We start from the raw sequence: 18,650 nt of genomic DNA, 5'->3' as shown, positions 1-18,650 counted from the left end.
CCCAAAATCAATAGGGATCTTCTACCCAATATGGACAATCATCCTATGAAGTTTGAACATTGTGGGCCAAATGGAACTTAAGTTATGCTCCAGAAACTGTTTTCAGTATCAAGGTCATAGTGACCTTGACCTTTGACCTTTTGACCCCAAAATCAATAGGGATCTTCTTCCCAATATGGACAATCATCCTATGAAGTTTGAACATTGTGGGTCGAATGGAACTTAAGTTATGCTCCGGAAACTGTTTTCAGTTTTAAGGTCATAGTGACCTTGACCTTTGACCTTTTGACCCCAAAATCAATAGGGGTCTTCTACCCAATATGGACAATCATCCTATGAAGTTTTAACATTGTGGGCCAAATGGAACTTAAGTTATGCTCCGGAAACCAAATTGCTAACGGACGGACGGACGTACGGACGGACGGACAGACAGACAGACGGACGCCAGGGGGTATAACATAATATGCCCTTTCGGGCATATAAAAATCAGGCAACACAACCCCAATGGTGATTCAACATTATTCAAGTAGGAATATTGGAACCACCAAACTAGAAAATGCCAAATAGTTTAAATTAAAAAGTACCTCAAACACATAAAAAATATCGTGCTGAACATTCTTTAAGGATCGTAAGATTGAAGGTACGGGGCGACTTTTTACAGCCTCAACACTGCACAAACAATGCTGATGTGGCGATAAAATAAGGTTGTTGCAAAGGACAGTTTCACTCAATTATGATCTTACTCAAATCCCTGCTGTATTTCAAGAACTAATGGTAACAGCTTTAGCTGACTTGATGGCAAACAATTCAGTAAAAATTTTCATACAAATCAGAATACCGGTTGTTGAAAAGAAGCGCGGCAACGACTGCACCGCTACAGACCACAAAGACCATTATTACACTGGTACAATGTATATTAAAAATCAAGGCACCGGAACTATTTTTAAGGAAACATGCAAACGGTATACACAACATAGCTTGATGATAATCATTTCAGTGAAGGTTTCAATGAATTCCGACTGAAAGCAGACAAGATTGTACCAAAAGGATAGTCAATGCAATACCCAACTGAGTTTGATGATCAATCACTCCAGTAACAGGTTTAGTTCAATGGGGGTATAAAGTTATTAAACTGGAACATGTAGTATGTACACCACTTCTTTCTAGTGAAGCTTCCAACGATGTTTTGATGAATTCCGTTCAGTAATTGCAAAACATTATCTAAACAGCATTAAGAATTTGATGCAGATCTAGTGGAAAATATGATTTAAGTTAGACAACAGACAACAGCATGATTAATGCTATTAGTTCAACCTTAAGCCCTATATGTCAAGAAAAAAAAACAACAAATTATATACAAAAGTGTATTTCTTATAGTAACATTTAGTTAATTCATTCCCGTTAACTTCACAGCAACATAAGACAACCATGGTAACAAAAAGCCACCACAAAATAAACATAGCAAAATGGAAAAAAACAATCTTATTTCTAGGTAACACTCAAAAATGACTTTTGAAAATAAAATACTAGTTTCTTTTGTTTTTTTCACAAATTGAACATTAACGAAATTAAAATGGAGTAAAATCTATGTAAACCGCCTATGGGCATAAAGTAACTTCTAGTAAATTCTTAACCTTTAATTGCATTTTTAATTTCCTTCTTTAAGAAGTGCCATATTCTATTTATTATAACTTATTACAAGTTTCATTAAAACCAAAAAAATAGCTATTTTGCTGTTATCAGGTCAAAATCTCTCAAGTAAAATACAACAAACAGACTATTATACTTCAGTTGTACTGTCTAAAAGGAACTATTATAGAGTCCACAGCACTGTCTACATTTGTTTGTTTATCTACTTATTTCTATATTTAATTGAGCTTTAAAACCTTGTCACTGATATGTTCATATGGCATATGGCCATTTTCTTTCCTGCTGGAGGAAGACCTGAGGATTTTATCTATCCATTATCTCAGGCATTAGCGGGCGCCTGAGTAGAACCATGATCTTTTGTGAACTAGTTAATTAGCTTACTCACATGAAGTATTCAAAGTACAAGACAGGGTTTTACCCCTAGGCAGTGTGGGGCAAGTGGTTCAGTTATAGACCTTAACCACTCAGCTATCATACAGATCTCTCTTCTGTGTTAAATCTAAATGCATCAGAATGTATTGCACATATTAAGATTTTCAGCATTGTTGCAAAACTCTTAACTTGATTCGTACAACAAGCTAAAGCAGTAATGCATTGTATATTTAGTATCTGATCTGTCCAATCAATGTGTAACACTCCATTATGGAAATAAGGATAGATTTCTGAACTGCAAGGGGTAATAGTAAATATAACAGTTTGTGTACAACTAAACTAGAGTTTTCATCAAGAGGCATGAAACACGTTTACATCGCAATCTTTAAACTTCTGTCGTAGGACTGGAGGAAAAGCAGCTATCTGGAAATACAAAAAAATTACATACTTTTTTAAAACTTAATATAGTTGTATTTTATTTGTCTTATATCTTATACAAAAACTTTGGACATGATTTTATACTAGTGTTATGAAAATCAGTTAATATTAACACAAAAACAATATGGTATACAAATATCTGAAGGCATAATTAACATCTCTTATCATTCTATTTATGGAAAAATATGTGTCAATTAAATATCAAGACTGACAAACCTGAACTACATTTTCTAGTCCCTCTTGAATTGTTTGATTACTGGTTGTCATGGCAACAATATCACAGGAAAGTAAAAATGTACATATAGTAGACAGAACCAGGTTGTCACTACATATAGAGATTACTGTACCTAAAATAGAGAAAAAGTAAATAATTTCATCTAATTATTCATATAATGATTACCGATCAAATCTGAGTGATGCATTTTAAACAATATGTCTATAAGAACAGTCATAGCATTGCAGCTTTCAAACAATGAGGCACAAAACACATGAATGATCTAGTGTTGAAACTTCCAAATGTATGTTTGTAAGTTATAGCCTTGAAGCCCTGCCTTCCCAAATAACATGAAACATGCTGGTATGCTAATATTTTCAAATATTTAAATAAGCACATAAAATGAATAATAGATAAGAAATTTGTAAATATTCTTCAAGGTCATTGGATTTTGAGCTGCAACAACAAAGAGGCCGTCATACATCAACACTCCATTTCATTCCTTAGATTTTATGTAAGATCTTTTAAATTGTTCAAAGTAATGCATTTTTTATCCCAAATAAAAAAGCTCACAACTTAAAATAAATTGATTTATTACATGCTTTTCGGTGGTTTATAGAAATATATCAGTGATATAAAATTGGTAATTTCACTGTTTGAAACAGTGAAATTACCACTTTGATAATTTCACTGTTTTGAATTTAAGCCCCTTACGTTGTTTCAGTGAACTACCAGCGTGCACAGTCCTTGGTACCAACTTAATGATGTGACGTCGTAAATGACGTCACGTTGTATTATTATTTGGCGCGCTTTTCATTCAGTATTAGGTTTAATGTCTTTTTAAAACGTTTCTTTGCATGTAATAAAAAGAAAATTTGTTTAGTTTAGTTTAAGATCGATATATATTTCACCTTGTGAACACCAAAAGTTCATATTTCACTCGTGGCTGCGCCACTCGTGAAATATACCTTTTGGTGCTCACTCGGTGAAATATATTCCGATCTTACACTGAACTGAACAAATATCCTCTATGTATCTTTGTAATCAAATACAGACAAAAGGTAAAAGCTTTGTAATTTATAGTCTTTTAAAAAAACAACATACATGCATATTTTAATAGTGCAGATCATTAATCTATAAATAGATGAATATCTTAGGTACCTACCCTTGTGTATAGATTGTAAGACTGATATCAGATACTCCAATTCTTTAACCATCTTATCTATACTTAGATCATTTCTCAATTTAGACAACATATCTGTTTTATTTTCATTCAGGCATCTTTTTACTGATATCTAGAATGATAAATATAATCATTAAAATAACAAGAAAATACATGAAAAAGGCACCAACCAAAATATGTCAATATTAACTTTAAGCCAAATTTTCTTAATTTTGGATATTTGATGTTTAAGGGACCAGGGTCACCTTTTAATTAAAAATATGAAGTTCTTCTCCTAAAATAGATATTTTTTAAAATTATTATTTGCTAATTGGGAACATTTTTTTCCAATATATGAATGTGCCTTAAATATATGATAAAGAATGGTCTTCAGAACACTAACAAATTACTTAGAAAAAAATTTCAACAGTTAACATCCTGCATGTGGCAGTATGGCCTAGTGATAAACCCATCAGACTAGTGATCTAAGAATATCTAGCTGTGTGGGTTAAAACCCTGTCAGGAGCAAGCTGTTGTTTCCTTGAGCATGAAACTTTACACTCGTGACTCAGTACTGGTTGGTTCAATGAACATATTTGAAAGTATGTCTATAAGCTTATAGATTCCTATACAATCAAACTAAAACAAATTCTGTATAAACTATCATCCAGGAACAAGAAATAATTAGCTAGAGCAAGGCCAGCCTACACATCCATGCAGTCTGAACATACATGTAGTTTTTTCTTCTTTTTTCAACGTTTTGATACTGAATACCCTTAAAATTCAAACACACTTGTAAATTCAAAGCTGGACATTCTATTATACAATTGAGGCAGATTTAGGCTGCATTTACCTTAAGGTATTTATAGATGTCAAAAGCATTGTATAATTTCTCAGCAAAGAAGCTGTTATCTTCCTGATCAAACAGTTGCTGATATCTAGATGATTCTCTCTCTACCAGCAGTGTCTGAAGACTGACCACTGATGTCAACTGACTGTATAGAAACTGGATATACTGGTCACTTTGCCAGAAATTATCACATAAATATTGCAGAAATAACTGAAATATATAAACATAAATTTTTTTTTTTTATCTTAGTTTGGTGTAATGAACAGTTGGGGTAACATGGCAATTTCTCAGCTGTAATAGAATAAAAGAATACACTAGATGCCTTTCAGTAACTATTTTATATAGGAACAAACCAGAACTTTACTAGAATCACCTACGTTCCATAAGCTAGAAAAACAACATCCTTAATGTGAATATTTCTATAGAGATTTGATCACAAATGATTTCACTGAAATTTTTTTTACTATAAGTAGACACCACGAATGTTTGTGTAACATAAACTGCACATCTTGATATTAAGTTGTCTTTAAATCTACATAAATATTGTCTATATGCAAACTGTTAAATGGTTTCATTAATGAGTTTTGGGTAAATTAAATCACAGGTAATATGCTAACTAAATCATATGAAAGAAATGAAAATGTGATAAGAGTATAGTTATTTCCATTTAATTTGTTTTTTTTGTTTGACTGGGTTTTATGTCATACTGACACAGTATAAGTCATATAGCGACGTTCCAGCTGTACTGGTTGAGGAAGACCTCAGGTGCCCTTCTGTGCATTATTTCAGGCACGAACAAGCACCTGAGTAGAACCACCGACATTCCATAAGCTAGCTGGATAGCTTCCTCACATGAAAGAATCCAAAGTCCCTGTCGGGATTCGAACCCACGGCGGCGAAGGAAGGTGGTTTAAAGTCAACAACCTTAACCACTCGACCATGAACACCAGTTTCAATTTAATATTCAATTGATAGTAAGCCATATGTATTAAGTAATTCATGTAAACATACCTCAAAACATATATTGCTGTGGTAGCTTGAAAACTGAAACAAGATTTAATACTGAATATAAACAACAATGATAAATAACTTCTTTTACAGCCAGGAGCCAAACATTAGAAAACATTAAAATATTTGAGCGTAGATAAAATGTTAATGGACCAGCCAGCATATGGATACTCATGTGATAACCCTATTGTTAAAGTCATAAATGTGCATTTTAATTAAAGCTACAGATTCTGTGCTTTTTTTTCTTTCATTGTTTTAAGAATGGTACTGGGATCTTCTGAATTGTAAAATAATAGCATTGTAATGTCCTTACTTGTAAAAAAAATAACTCTTTGTAGTTCTCTATAGTAAGAATGCTTATATACTGTTTAAGCTATAAAAATGAAGAAAATAAAAAAAAAAACAAGAATCTGTGTTTGATAAACACAAATTCCCCCGCACTCACTGTTGTCAATAATTTAACTTTAGAGAGTGAAGTAGCTAATTTGTATGGAAGACCTTGACCCAACTGACCCCTAACTCCATCCAAAGGAAGATTATCATGCAACTTATTTTCCAACCAAATATGAAATAAATCTGTCAATATATAAAGGCTGTATGGGCAAAAGTGTAAAAATCTCTTTTCTAGCACTTTTGACCTTGACCCAATTGACCCCTAACTCCATCCAAAGGAAGAATACCATGTAAGTTATCTTCCTACCAATTATAATACAAATTTTGTCAATAAATAAAGGCTGTATGAGCAAAAGTGTAAAAATTCATTTTCAGCACTGGTGACCTTGACCCAACTGACCCCTACCTCCATCTAAATGAGAATACCTCAATTTTATGTTCCTACAAAATATACAAGACATCTGTCGATAGAATAAGGTTAATACACCTGTAAAAGTGTAAAAAATCTATTTTTGACATTGGTGACCTTGACACAAATGACCCCTTACTAAAGGAAAAGGAAGAGGACCTCCCTTGGTAAGACTATTATAAACATGAAAGACATTAACTTAAAAATAAAGGCTGTATGAGCAGAAATGTTTAGATTAATTTTTTACACAAGTGACCTTTACCTTGACCTAAAGACGCCTAACGCCACAAAAAATTAGAGGACTGTTAAAGGTTTCCACCTACCAAATATAAAAGATATCATTAAATAAACTAAGTAATTAGGGGAATTTTTTTGATAAATCCAACTTGGCGGAATAGGTTAACCATACAAGGCCCTATTTTCAAAGTGATAAAAAGGGAAATTACTGGGAAAATGGATGGCACATTTATATATAACTTGGCAATATCATGTACGTTGTATTGATAAGTGTGAAATTTATTAACCAATTAGTTCAGATAGATTATAAGATATTTCCAACTTGCCGGTTTAGGTTAACCATTATTCGTTTTCTAAGTGCTGAAAAGGGCCATAACTTGGTGCAAATGGAAGCCATAGTTATGTAACTTGCCCAGATCATATACTTTGTATGGATTAGTAAGTGTGTAAATTATAAAGCCATTGGTACAGGTAGAACTTAAGAAAAATCCAACTTGCCGTTCTAGGTTAACCTCGTACGGACAGAGCAAATTCTCATAAGTTTTATTTTGAACAAATTGACACTTATAAAATTGTAAAAAATGGATATGTATTGGCTTTGTGAATGACACCAAATTTTGGCAAAAAAATTTACCCAAGCAAACAAATTAGTAATGAAAATAAAAACAATAATTTCTGAGTTATATTGTGAAAGATTACCTTACCTTTGAAGGTTTTTCTTCCCAATTAAGACTAGAGACAAATTTACATGTTTCAAAGCGTATGTCCGTATCTTCATCCTGAACCAATGTCAAAATGGCTTCAAACAAACTGAAATTATACAAAACATACCATATTAACTAGCTTACATGTATTAAACTTGAAACTATATAAATGACAACATAATAACTTTAATTTTTGAAACAAGCATCACATGTAATCCTACAAAAGTAATCTAAATTGCTGAAGCTTAGAGACAAAACATCATTTAAAAAAATAAATTACATGTAGTTCGATACCATTCTTGGGTCATTACATATTTCTATGTTACTCATACATGTATGTATTAACCACATGCAGCTTTGATAAGACATTATGTTGTAAAATAAGGAATAAACATGATAATTGTTTACCTTATCAGCCAATCTGAACAGGTGAGTGTTGAAGCTAGATTCAGTAAATGTTTACCAACTATCTGTAAAGCCCTTACTGCTGACAATCTCTGAGTTTCGTTTACAGCACTGCTGAATTTATTTACAGCTTCACAAAATACACCTAAATCAGGTACACCCAATCTACAGATAATATAAATAATATAGGTATTGAGGTAATGTAAATGAGTGATACATAAAACTGTCATTATAATGCAAGATACTGTGAATCAAGAACGTAACTGGTTTTATAAAACAAAGATACTAATGGGGCTCTGTATGAAAACAGATCTGTCCAAGTGAAAAACTGTCCTTTTTTGCTATTTGAATTTACATATCATAAATCATTCTTGAAACATATTAAGCTACATTTAATATCCCATTTCAATGAACTTTTGAAAAACATTGCTAAATTGTTAACCTTTTTGCTATAGAGACAATAAATAAAATGTTGAGAAAGCTTCAACAATTTCCAGTGTAAAAAATGATGTCAATTCTTTTATTAAACATATGCATTTACTGCTCAAGTTATGTTATGAATATTGTTCATTAACCCTGACAACACTAAATATCTTAAATGGACTTTTCCATCTATCAATCTGGACATAACCATACTTTATTTTTAGGGAAAATTTTAAAACATTGACTGTATAACAAACTTTGTAGACCAGGATCAGACGGCACAATGTGCTGGTTGATTTGGTCTGCACTTGTGGTATGGGTAGATTCAATCACCACTAACAGGATAAAGGCTACAATTTCTTTTTATCTAAAGACACAGTTTTGAAATCTAAATTTCTCTTTATTTATCCAAAACATGTACCTGTATATTTGGTTTATACAGAATTTATTTTAGTTTAATTGTGTAGGAAACTATAAGCTTATAGACACACTTTCGAATTCATTCCTGGAACCAGCCAGTACTGAGCAATGAGTTTAAAGTTTCTTTATATTGGGATAGTAAATCAAAACAATTAGAATGTCTATCTATAGTGAACATGACAAATTGTATGTATCTGACAACATGAAAGTACCTGTCGTTTTCACTTCCTGTGTCTGTACTATGTTTGATGAGAATTGCCTGGACTGGTACCACAGAAACTAGCATAGATTCTCTATGTTTGAACTCTTTCTTGTCTACACCCGAGAACCAGTCTAGCAAGTTTTGTAGATCATCTTTATGTATAGTTCCAATATCCTGATACAAGTCTGTGATCAAGTTTAACACTGTACAGACAAACAGTTCACTCTCCTTCTTCACACTGTTACATAGTATTGCCTTAATAGAGAAAAGAGAGAATGTAAAAACAATATTCTTAACAACTGTAATAAATTGAAATTTAAAGCATGGTTCATTAATTTGAAAAAACATCATTATTGTATTCTCTGTTATAACTAATTAACCTGCAGGAACTAAAAGTAATCAGCCTTTACCACCAGTAGGGTCCTTGCAGTCTGACCTGGCTATATACTGATGGCTCACTAGCTTCTAAACTATTATCTTAATATCTCCAACATTGATAATGAACATTCCAAAAATGGGAGTGGTCATACATGTAGATAAGTATACTATATTCAGAGTAATATCTGAAAGGGTTCAGTAGGGTAGTAATTTTGTTGAAATCAATGACACAGCTACAATATTAAATGATGGTCAATAACAATTGCTGTAAGTTTTGAAGCAGTATTTTAATAGGTTCCATGAAAAAACTAATCCAAAATTTGACTATGACATTGACACAGATGCTCAGGTATATGTATCTTTATAATATTTCATGTCCTCATGTTTATATAGTTTTATAAACAAGTCTACAGTAAATTTATGAAAAAAATCTCACTTTTTCTCTAAAAAACGGGAAGTTTTCTGTATTATTACTTCATTATAAATATTTCTGACAGGTTATGATGATTATTTAACCTGTCAAAAATCTGCATAACTAATAATGTATGGTGAATATCTTATAACCCAATCAAATTTATACTGCTTTAACATGTTCAGTACAAGATACTAACCATAACTGCCATCTTATTGTATGTGTGGTTCTTTCCAGGTTTCTGTAAGACCTTATAACCCAATCAAATTTATACTGCTTTAACATGTTCAGTACAAGATACTAACCATAACTGCCATCTTATTGTATGTGTGGTTCTTTCCAGGTTTCTGTAAGACCTTATAACCCAATCAAATTTATACTGCTTTAACATGTTCAGTACAAGATACTAACCATAACTGCCATCTTATTGTATGTGTGGTTCTTTCCAGGTTTCTGTAAGAACTTGGGTAACTTTTCCAGACAGGATTTTCTAGCTTCCATATTGTTGAAGGTGAGCAGTTTATCCACTAGACCATACATACATAAACCATTCCTGTTGTAACTCTCAAACAGGAACTCTACAGCTGCTTCACAATATACACTGTTACCTATCATCTATATATAGTAACAAAATGTTAGATCATATGTTGTAAATGTAGTAACAAAATGGACATTCAATAAAAACTAAAGAAAAAAATCAAGACTTACTGCAATAATACATAAAACAAGAACTGTTGTTGGCTTTTCGTAAAGCAAGAGCCTTAATATCAATGAATTTTTCTAAGTTAAAAAGGGCCGTAATTCTGTTAAAATCCATGTTAGAGTTATTGGCCATGGACAGTGACCATCAAGTATGTCAAGTAAGTGATGAAGTTCAAATCTATTCCAATCAGTAGTTCTGGAGATACAAACTTGCCTAAAGTGTGATGCAAACACCTTGGTAAGTACAATAGCTTTCCTTATTCTTTAAATAGGCCAGCTCAAATGCTTATTACATGTATAATTTCTCAAAAAAAAAGGAAGACAATGTTTAACAATTAGACAATTTAAATTATCCTTTCCAAAATGGTAAATGTTTAATCATAAATGTGTTACCCTTTAAGGGGTGACTTTCTAAATTTTCAATCAACTGGTTATACATATTTAATATTTTAATTGTAATCCCAGATAGATAGGCAACATCAACTTTTGAATAAAACGCTATTGTATGTAAATGTTACCTCCCTTATACCCCGGTCACATATTCACGGAATACGCCCATGGAAGAGCCACGGATTAATTCCGGCATCGTCCGTAGCTACCCGTACTGGTCAGTAGCTCTCCGTATTGTAACCGTAATCAATCGTAGTAGTCCTTGTATATCCGTAGCGATCCTTGACAATTTTTGAACATGCACAAAAATTTGCTACGGAAAAATCAACCGTAGCGTATCCCTACTAGTCCGTATTAATCCGTACTGATACGTACTGGTCCGTACGAAAACCGTAATAGTCCGTACTGATTCGTAGTCCACCAACTTGTCAAGGATTTCCACGGTTTGGTACGGAGAACTACGTATTTGTACGGTTACCCTACGTATAAGCTACGGTTTTAATACGGATTAATACGGCATTGTCACGGAAAGCCACGATCGTAATACGTTGTACTACGGAGAGGCAAGGATTAGCACGGTCTTATACGGTTTATTGCGTTGCAACACGAAACGGTACGGAATGGTACGGCCCACCACTGTTTAGTACGGATGAATTAAGTATCATGTACTTTTTCAAGGGTATAAATACTACCTTCTTGTTAAAAACAGACATATATATTTGCAGGAACATTTAATAAATATTAATTGCCATTTACTGGCTGCAACTTTATATTGAAATGGCTCAGAATGCGGAGGCAGTGGTCGAGCTGCTTGATGACATGCATAGAAGTAAATTTATATTAATATCGTACTACAATTCATAAGAAATAGAATAACATTTAATGTTACATATTTTACAAACATTGGATCGTGAAAATGGAGTAAATATGTACATAAAACGAAGTGTCTCATAAGCCTCGGACACTGGCCCTTGAGTGATAATAAGATTAATTAACAAGCTTTTTACATATTTTAAAAACATAAACATCACGATCATTAATGTAATTGTAAGATGAACAGCAAATCTTAAAATTAAAAGAGAAGCAGTGTTGATCAACATTTTTCAATAATGATTACTAGTCCATATCTAATCAGGTAAGAGAAGACAGACGAGATGGTGGACTAGAGATTGGCTTTTACGAAGACCGCTTCATGTTTAGTATGAGGCTCTCATGGCCGAACTTGTTGAGGATCCAGCGTCCTTCAAGAAATTCACTTTAATTGGACCTGATGTGTCTCGGGGTTCGGACGCAATTAGGCTGAATCCTCTCCGCCAAAATCATTGACCGATGCAATTCGTTTTCTATAGGGCTGGGAACGAATAAGGAATTTGATGTTCGAATATTCGTTTTCCATATTCGAATATATTCGAATATTCGTTTTTACAACATTTGTTCCAATATTTCTCTTTGACGTATACGTATCCGAAATTGATTGTGTCGAATACTGTACAATTTTAATATGTTTGTAATAATCGACGATTAAAAATACCTATATAACTACGTAAAAGTTTTTTTATTTTATATACTGTAAATCGACATAAATGTTTACTTTTGAAATAAATTCATAATTTGATTGCCTTTTGTTCAGTTAATCCGGCTGCTGATCATTTGTCTTCAGGGTCTTATTAAGGGTAGGTAACTCACGTGACTTGATTGACAGTAATATGAATCACCGTAGCTTCTTAGCCCCCAAAACACATAATTTACATTGAAACTTAACTTGAATTAAATACATTATTTATTTATAATTTTAGATAAGGAAAATATTCTTCAGATACATTTAGCTGTAACGCAGTAAATATCACACGGAGTCTTAGTTTTTACGGAATAAATATATTTTGACGGAATATAGACACTGACCATGCTTACATAAAGCACCGATTAATACGTGTCGATTTTTTCGTCTTCACGAAATTTAAGACAATTCCTGATTAATCGGACAGATTATTGCACAGAAAACAATATATAAGATAATTAAAATCGGAAATTTACATTATATTCTGTTCAACAGGTAAATTGCAAACTGTAAAACGGGTGCACTTTTGATCAACTATAGACCCCAAAGTTTTCAAGTTAATTGGCGATAATCGTTGACACGTGTCATACAAACGTGTGAACAACTGGTCAAGTAAAGGTCCATGGTTTAATTTGCTATCTTAATTGAAATTTGAAAGTAATTACAAAAAAAACACGCTTTTTTTAGAATATTCGTATTCGTTTTTCAATGTTCGAATATTCGATAGTGTTTCGAATATTCGAATATTCAAATATAATTCCCGGCCCTAGTTTTCTAGGTGTTCTTTACTTTTGAGGCATTTTGAAAATGAGCAAACAAGAGGTTGTGGACGGATGTATTAGGTCCGTATAGATCCGTGGCAATTCGTTCTTCTCCGTATCAATACGTTCTTCTCCGTATCAGACCGTACTTATTCGTACCAACCCGTGCTTATACCGTAGCAGACCGTAGTGTATCCGTAGTGCGTCCGTCCTGATTCTTGTCGCTCCGTATCAAACCGTGTTGGTCCGTAACAATCCGTGTCTCTCCGGGGGCTTTTGGTGGTAAATCCGTCGGACTCCGTACTCATACCGTTGTGTGTCCGTACTGGAACCATAGCGGACTACGGAATTTCACATTTCCGTAGTAATCTGTGAAGGATTAGACCATAGCTCTTCCGTGGCATGATCCGTGAATATGTGACCGGGGCATTAGACAATCAATTTCATATATCAAAAAAGTACCTGTTTACTTCCCCTTGTACAATGCTCTACTATGACAAACTCTAGAATTTCATCACATGTGACAGATGGACATGCCAGCAATAACTGATGTAAAATCTTCACATAAACAGAGGATATCATCCCGTTATTGACAGATATCAACCAATATTCTCTAGTGAGTGCATTCCAAAGACCCTCCTGATCTTCATATCTGAAAATTAAACAACAGATTTGTATACCAAGTCAGAATATAAATTTTGAGACTAAAAGAACTGTTTTGAGATAATTATAATTGTACATGTTGAGAACATCCCATTCAAAAAGAAGAAAAGTGCTTTGCCAAAATCTGAGGTGGGTAGAAAAATTAAGTTTCCTTCTATTCATGTAACACATGAGCTTTAAAATAAAATTGGCAATACACTATCAAATATCTGAGAATTTCCTTGCAGAAATAAAAATCAATTTTTCAAGACCATATTGAATATTCTTTACAGTCATTACGCATTAATTAAAGTCATTCAGTATTCAAAATAAACTGTTGAATGAAACAATTTGATACCTTTCAATAAAGTCTAACAGTCCAAGTATATATAACAGATGCCCATGAAGACTGTTGTTACAAATGCTGCTGGATGACTGCATTGGAGTTACATGATTATTCAAACATGATATCACTGATGATGTCATTTCCTGTACTGGTATCATAGCAACCAAAGCTGATGCCACCAGGTGGCGTAGCTGATACACAGGACTTCCTGTAAACGGCTGCATAAGAGAAGAGAACTGTTGAAGCTGACTGGAAAAAAATGTAATGACAGCGTTTAAATTCTGATATCAACAGAACATAAAAAACAAATTCAGCAGTACAATATATGCTTTCCTACACTTAAGTCTAGTTAGAGCAAGTGACGCCCGGGGCAAGGCCGAAATTAAGGGGCATGATTAAGACCAGTTATTTTGTGGTCCACAAAGTAACGTGACATGCCAAATATCTAAGCACTGGTCACAGTAGTTTCACACAATAAGTCCTAGATGTGTTTTTCCTATATAAGTCTATATAAATCAAGTGACCCCTTGGGAGGGGGACAAATATCTAAACTCTAGACAATGTAGTTTCATACAATGAAACTTGAATGTGTTTACCTATATAAGTCTACATAAATCAAGTACCGTATAAGTGGTTTTTTCTGCGGGCTCCAAATTCTGCGGTTTTACCAAATTTGGGCATGTTTTTATTTCTGCGGACTTTATTTCTGCAGCACAGTCTTTGGACAAAACGTGATTTAAATTCTGCGGCTCATCTTATCAAAGTCTAAGTCACATTACACTACCTATTTTATTTGCATGTACACATTTGTATTAAAATTTTGTTTATCGTCGTCACCGCAGAACTATATAGTAATTACAAACAATTATATTGTTTGCTTGCAAACAAATATAATGTGCAACAATAGACAGCATGCATCTTTTGATCAGCGTGAAATGACATGTGAAAAATATACCCAAGAAGTATCTTTAATTTAATAGAATTGATAGAAGTTTATCGTAAAACAGACAACAATTAATGTATATGACGATTATTTAGCAGTATAAGGGTTAAAATGGTTTTAATGATTTAGCTGTTAACAAACCTTTTAAGCGTACAGGCAAACACTATGATGTTTAAATATCTTTATTCATAAATTGGTATAATTAACAATAGGTACATCCTTACAAGCACATATAACATACTTAGCAGAAAGCAATTTTATATAACTCGATGACCCACTAACCGTCATAATTCGTTAGTTGTTATTACTTTAGAGGAAACAGGTCATAATGTAGGACACATGTCGTTAAAAAACATGGAGAAATATTCTGCGGTTTTTATTTCTGCGGTGCTGAAACTGACCGCAGAAAACGCAAAAATAAAGTCACCGCAGTAACAACTTATACAGTAATCCCCGGGATAATGCCAATTTTGATTTCAGGAAGCCTGAACCTGTGTTCTGTACACCGTCTCATTAAAAGTAATATTTCTGCCAAACATTTTTAATTTTTTTTTCCATCAGTTCAAAAGATACAGACCAGACATGAAAACTGCTAACAGATGGACAGATGAACAGCCAGGTGCATAATATTATATGCCAAAATTTTTCGGACTTATAAAAATGATAAAGTAAATATAAGCTAGCAATAAATACCTTATTATATCTTGATCTGGTGCTTCCATTGGTTTAAGACAGGAGAGGATAGTCAATACAGGAAATAGTCCTGCATGAATCTGGCTAATATCCATAATATCACCCTTTGATGCTTCATCTAATATCTTCAACATAAAGGCAGGTAAATCTGGATAGTAGGAACTGAATTCCTTAAATGTGACAGAGTTGCAGAACTTGTCACCATGGCTTTTCTTCTGACCAAATATCCTTGTCACTAGAGTGCCTGATGGAAAATAAAAACACCATACTTCAACTTAAGGTAAAGAAAATCTTTCAAAAGTTTGATTACCTATAACTACATACTACCAGTTTGGATTTTTACTATAACATTCTAAATCAAAATTCTATCCATGTCAAAATTATAAGGCAGACAACTTATCTATTTTCCTATAAATTTCTACTTTATTTTTGTATTCTACATAATATAATAAAATTTTAATATAGCATAATTAATGTCATGAAATTCTGATTTCAAAATCATATTCATTATAATTAAATAATCTTACTGAAAAATCTCGTAGCTGCATTACGTACTGCCCATGATGGTGAACCAAACTGCTGAATGACCAAGATCACAGCATGACTGGTGTGACCGATCAGACTCGCTGTAAGGCTTGCATCACTGAACAATGAGTTTAGAATATTTAATCCATGAACTTGAGGAAGGTCTGTCAGCCCATGATCTTTATCTAGTGGCATTTCACATATCTCAAACAAACTCTTCACAGCTTCACACAACAGAAATGACTGTAATGTAAACCATTGGTAAATCCAATCAATTTCTAAAGAGTTAAGTTGAAAGACAGCATGCATTTATGTAAGTAGTTATTAAGCATCCCAGATTTGTACTATTTAACCTTTTTTTGCTACATCATTTGTTATAAAAATATATGTTTGTTAAAATTAGACAACATATGTAACATATATTAGAACTTTATCAATATGTATATCATTATCTGACTCTTTGAGTTTGTGTTAATGAAAACTGCCTTATATACAATGTAGTTTTAAGATGGTTAATAGAAATATTTCATGACAACCAATTAAATTTTACCATCTGAATCTAAGCTATAAACATTTTAAATATATGTGAAATTGTCGACATATTCAACTTCAAAATCAAAATCCTTAAAATAAGCATCAAACAGCCTATTGTCTGCTCACACAATGAGTTAAAATACAATGTATGTATAAAATTGTACAGTGTAACTTCCGAATTCCGGAACTTCTGAAATCCGGAAACTTCTAAAAACCGAACAATTTTTTCGGTCCTGATTTTTCCCCTTCTATTTTCTATTAATAGAATACTTCTGAATTCCGGAACTTCTAAATTCTGAATTCCGGACGATATTTTCGTAAAATTAGAGTCAAATCAATGCAATTTTACCTCCAAAAACCGGAAATATCCAAAGGTGTGAAATACATTGTAAATCGAGAATGTTTACCCTGCAGGAAGATTTAATCTCCCTATCGATTGTTTACTAATTTAGCGGACGACATTTCATTTTCACCGATTGACATCGTAGTTGACGGGTTTACAAATTTACTAAACGACTGTACACGTGCGACATTCGGAAAACCTTCCGAAACTCGTACCAATAAACCTAGGAAATGTTGTAATAAAAAAAAAAGAATGGTTCGATGAAAACTGCCAATTGTCAAAATTGAATTTTAAATCAGCAAGAAATATTTTTAATAGAGATAAAAATGACGCTAACCGATCTAGATTTATTCAAGCGAGAACATCTTATAATAGGGCGAAAAAAAAGGCACGGCGTAAATATAAATTGAAAGAAGGACATAACATAAGTAATTTAGCTAAATCACAACCGAAATCTTTTTGGAAAAAGATAAAAAAATATACGAAAAATAAATCGCAGAAGGCAGATAATTTAAATATAAGTAGTTTATTTGATCATTTTAAAACAATGTTTGGGAGCGATCAAATGCAAAACGAAAATAGGGATCCTGATTTGAATATCGGACAAATAGATAACGATTTAGACCTGCCATTCACTGAGTCTGAAATAAAATCAGCGATTTTCTCGCAAAATAATGACAAAAGTCCAGGCTTAGACAACTTAACAAGTGAAATATTCAAACACAGTTATGAGCATATTTCACATTTTCTCATTAAACTTTACAATAGAATGTTAAATAATGGCGAATATCCTACTTCTTGGGGAAATGGTATTATTACACCAGTTTACAAAAAAGGGGAGATAAACGAGGCAAAAAATTATCGTGGTATAACTTTGATTAACGTCCTTGCTAAAATATATTCTCAATTGCTATTAAATCGATTAACAAAATGGTCAAATAAATATGAAAAACTTGACGGTAAACAATTTGGTTTTCAAAAAGGGAAATCAATTATAGATTGTATTTTTATTTTGCACTCAATAATAAACAAAGTGCTGGACTCAGGGCAAAAACTTTATTGTGTATTTATCGATTACATGCAATGTTTCGACAAAATAGATAGGACATTTCTTTTTAACAAGTTACTGGCAGAAAACGTTAGTGGAAAATTTGTACAGGCTCTAAGATCAATGTATACGGTTGTTAGGTCATGCGTGCGGTTTAACTCCCAGATGTCTGATTTTTTCAGCTCTGATATAGGCTTGAAGCAAGGGGACCCCAGTTCCCCTCTGCTGTACATGTTTTTCGTAAATGACATTTCTCAAAACATAAACACAAAACATCGATGACATTTTTACTGTGAATGAACTACAATATTTTCTGTTACTATATGCCCGACGATCAAGTACTATTCGCTAAATCTCCGACCAGCCTTCAATCAATGATAGATGATCTAGTGAACTATTGCGGACGGTGGGGGTTGAAATAAATATTTCCAAAAAAAAGCAATGGTTTTTTTGAAAAAAGGTCGCGCCTACTCATCAAAACTTCCATA

The 18,650-nt window shown here is 33.0% G+C and overlaps 1 protein-coding gene across 1 annotated transcript in view; it reads right to left on the bottom strand.

Annotated features, from left to right (window-relative positions):
* Window positions 1-1,915: 1,915 nt before the first annotated feature.
* LOC132716169 (tRNA (32-2'-O)-methyltransferase regulator THADA-like) overlaps window positions 1,916-18,650 on the bottom strand; it is a 35,658-nt gene continuing 18,923 nt past the window's right edge. The window contains exons 24-36 of the mRNA XM_060699377.1: window positions 16,240-16,480; window positions 15,713-15,956; window positions 14,089-14,325; window positions 13,551-13,740; window positions 10,089-10,292; window positions 8,898-9,142; window positions 7,846-8,007; window positions 7,438-7,543; window positions 5,698-5,730; window positions 4,690-4,896; window positions 3,840-3,969; window positions 2,677-2,807; window positions 1,916-2,445 (exon numbers count right to left, since the gene is read on the bottom strand). Of these exons, the coding sequence (XP_060555360.1) occupies window positions 2,374-2,445; window positions 2,677-2,807; window positions 3,840-3,969; window positions 4,690-4,896; window positions 5,698-5,730; window positions 7,438-7,543; window positions 7,846-8,007; window positions 8,898-9,142; window positions 10,089-10,292; window positions 13,551-13,740; window positions 14,089-14,325; window positions 15,713-15,956; window positions 16,240-16,480 (2,202 nt within the window). The 3' untranslated portion in view covers window positions 1,916-2,373. The remainder of the gene's footprint in view (window positions 2,446-2,676; window positions 2,808-3,839; window positions 3,970-4,689; window positions 4,897-5,697; window positions 5,731-7,437; window positions 7,544-7,845; window positions 8,008-8,897; window positions 9,143-10,088; window positions 10,293-13,550; window positions 13,741-14,088; window positions 14,326-15,712; window positions 15,957-16,239; window positions 16,481-18,650) is intronic.

This window comes from Ruditapes philippinarum, unplaced genomic scaffold, assembly GCF_026571515.1.
Source record: "Ruditapes philippinarum isolate M1 unplaced genomic scaffold, ASM2657151v2 ctg128_1_1_1_1, whole genome shotgun sequence".
NCBI classification, from domain to species: domain Eukaryota; kingdom Metazoa; phylum Mollusca; class Bivalvia; order Venerida; family Veneridae; genus Ruditapes; species Ruditapes philippinarum.
The sequence above is the reverse complement of the archived record's forward strand: the minus strand, read 5'-3'. Positions and strand labels throughout refer to the sequence as shown.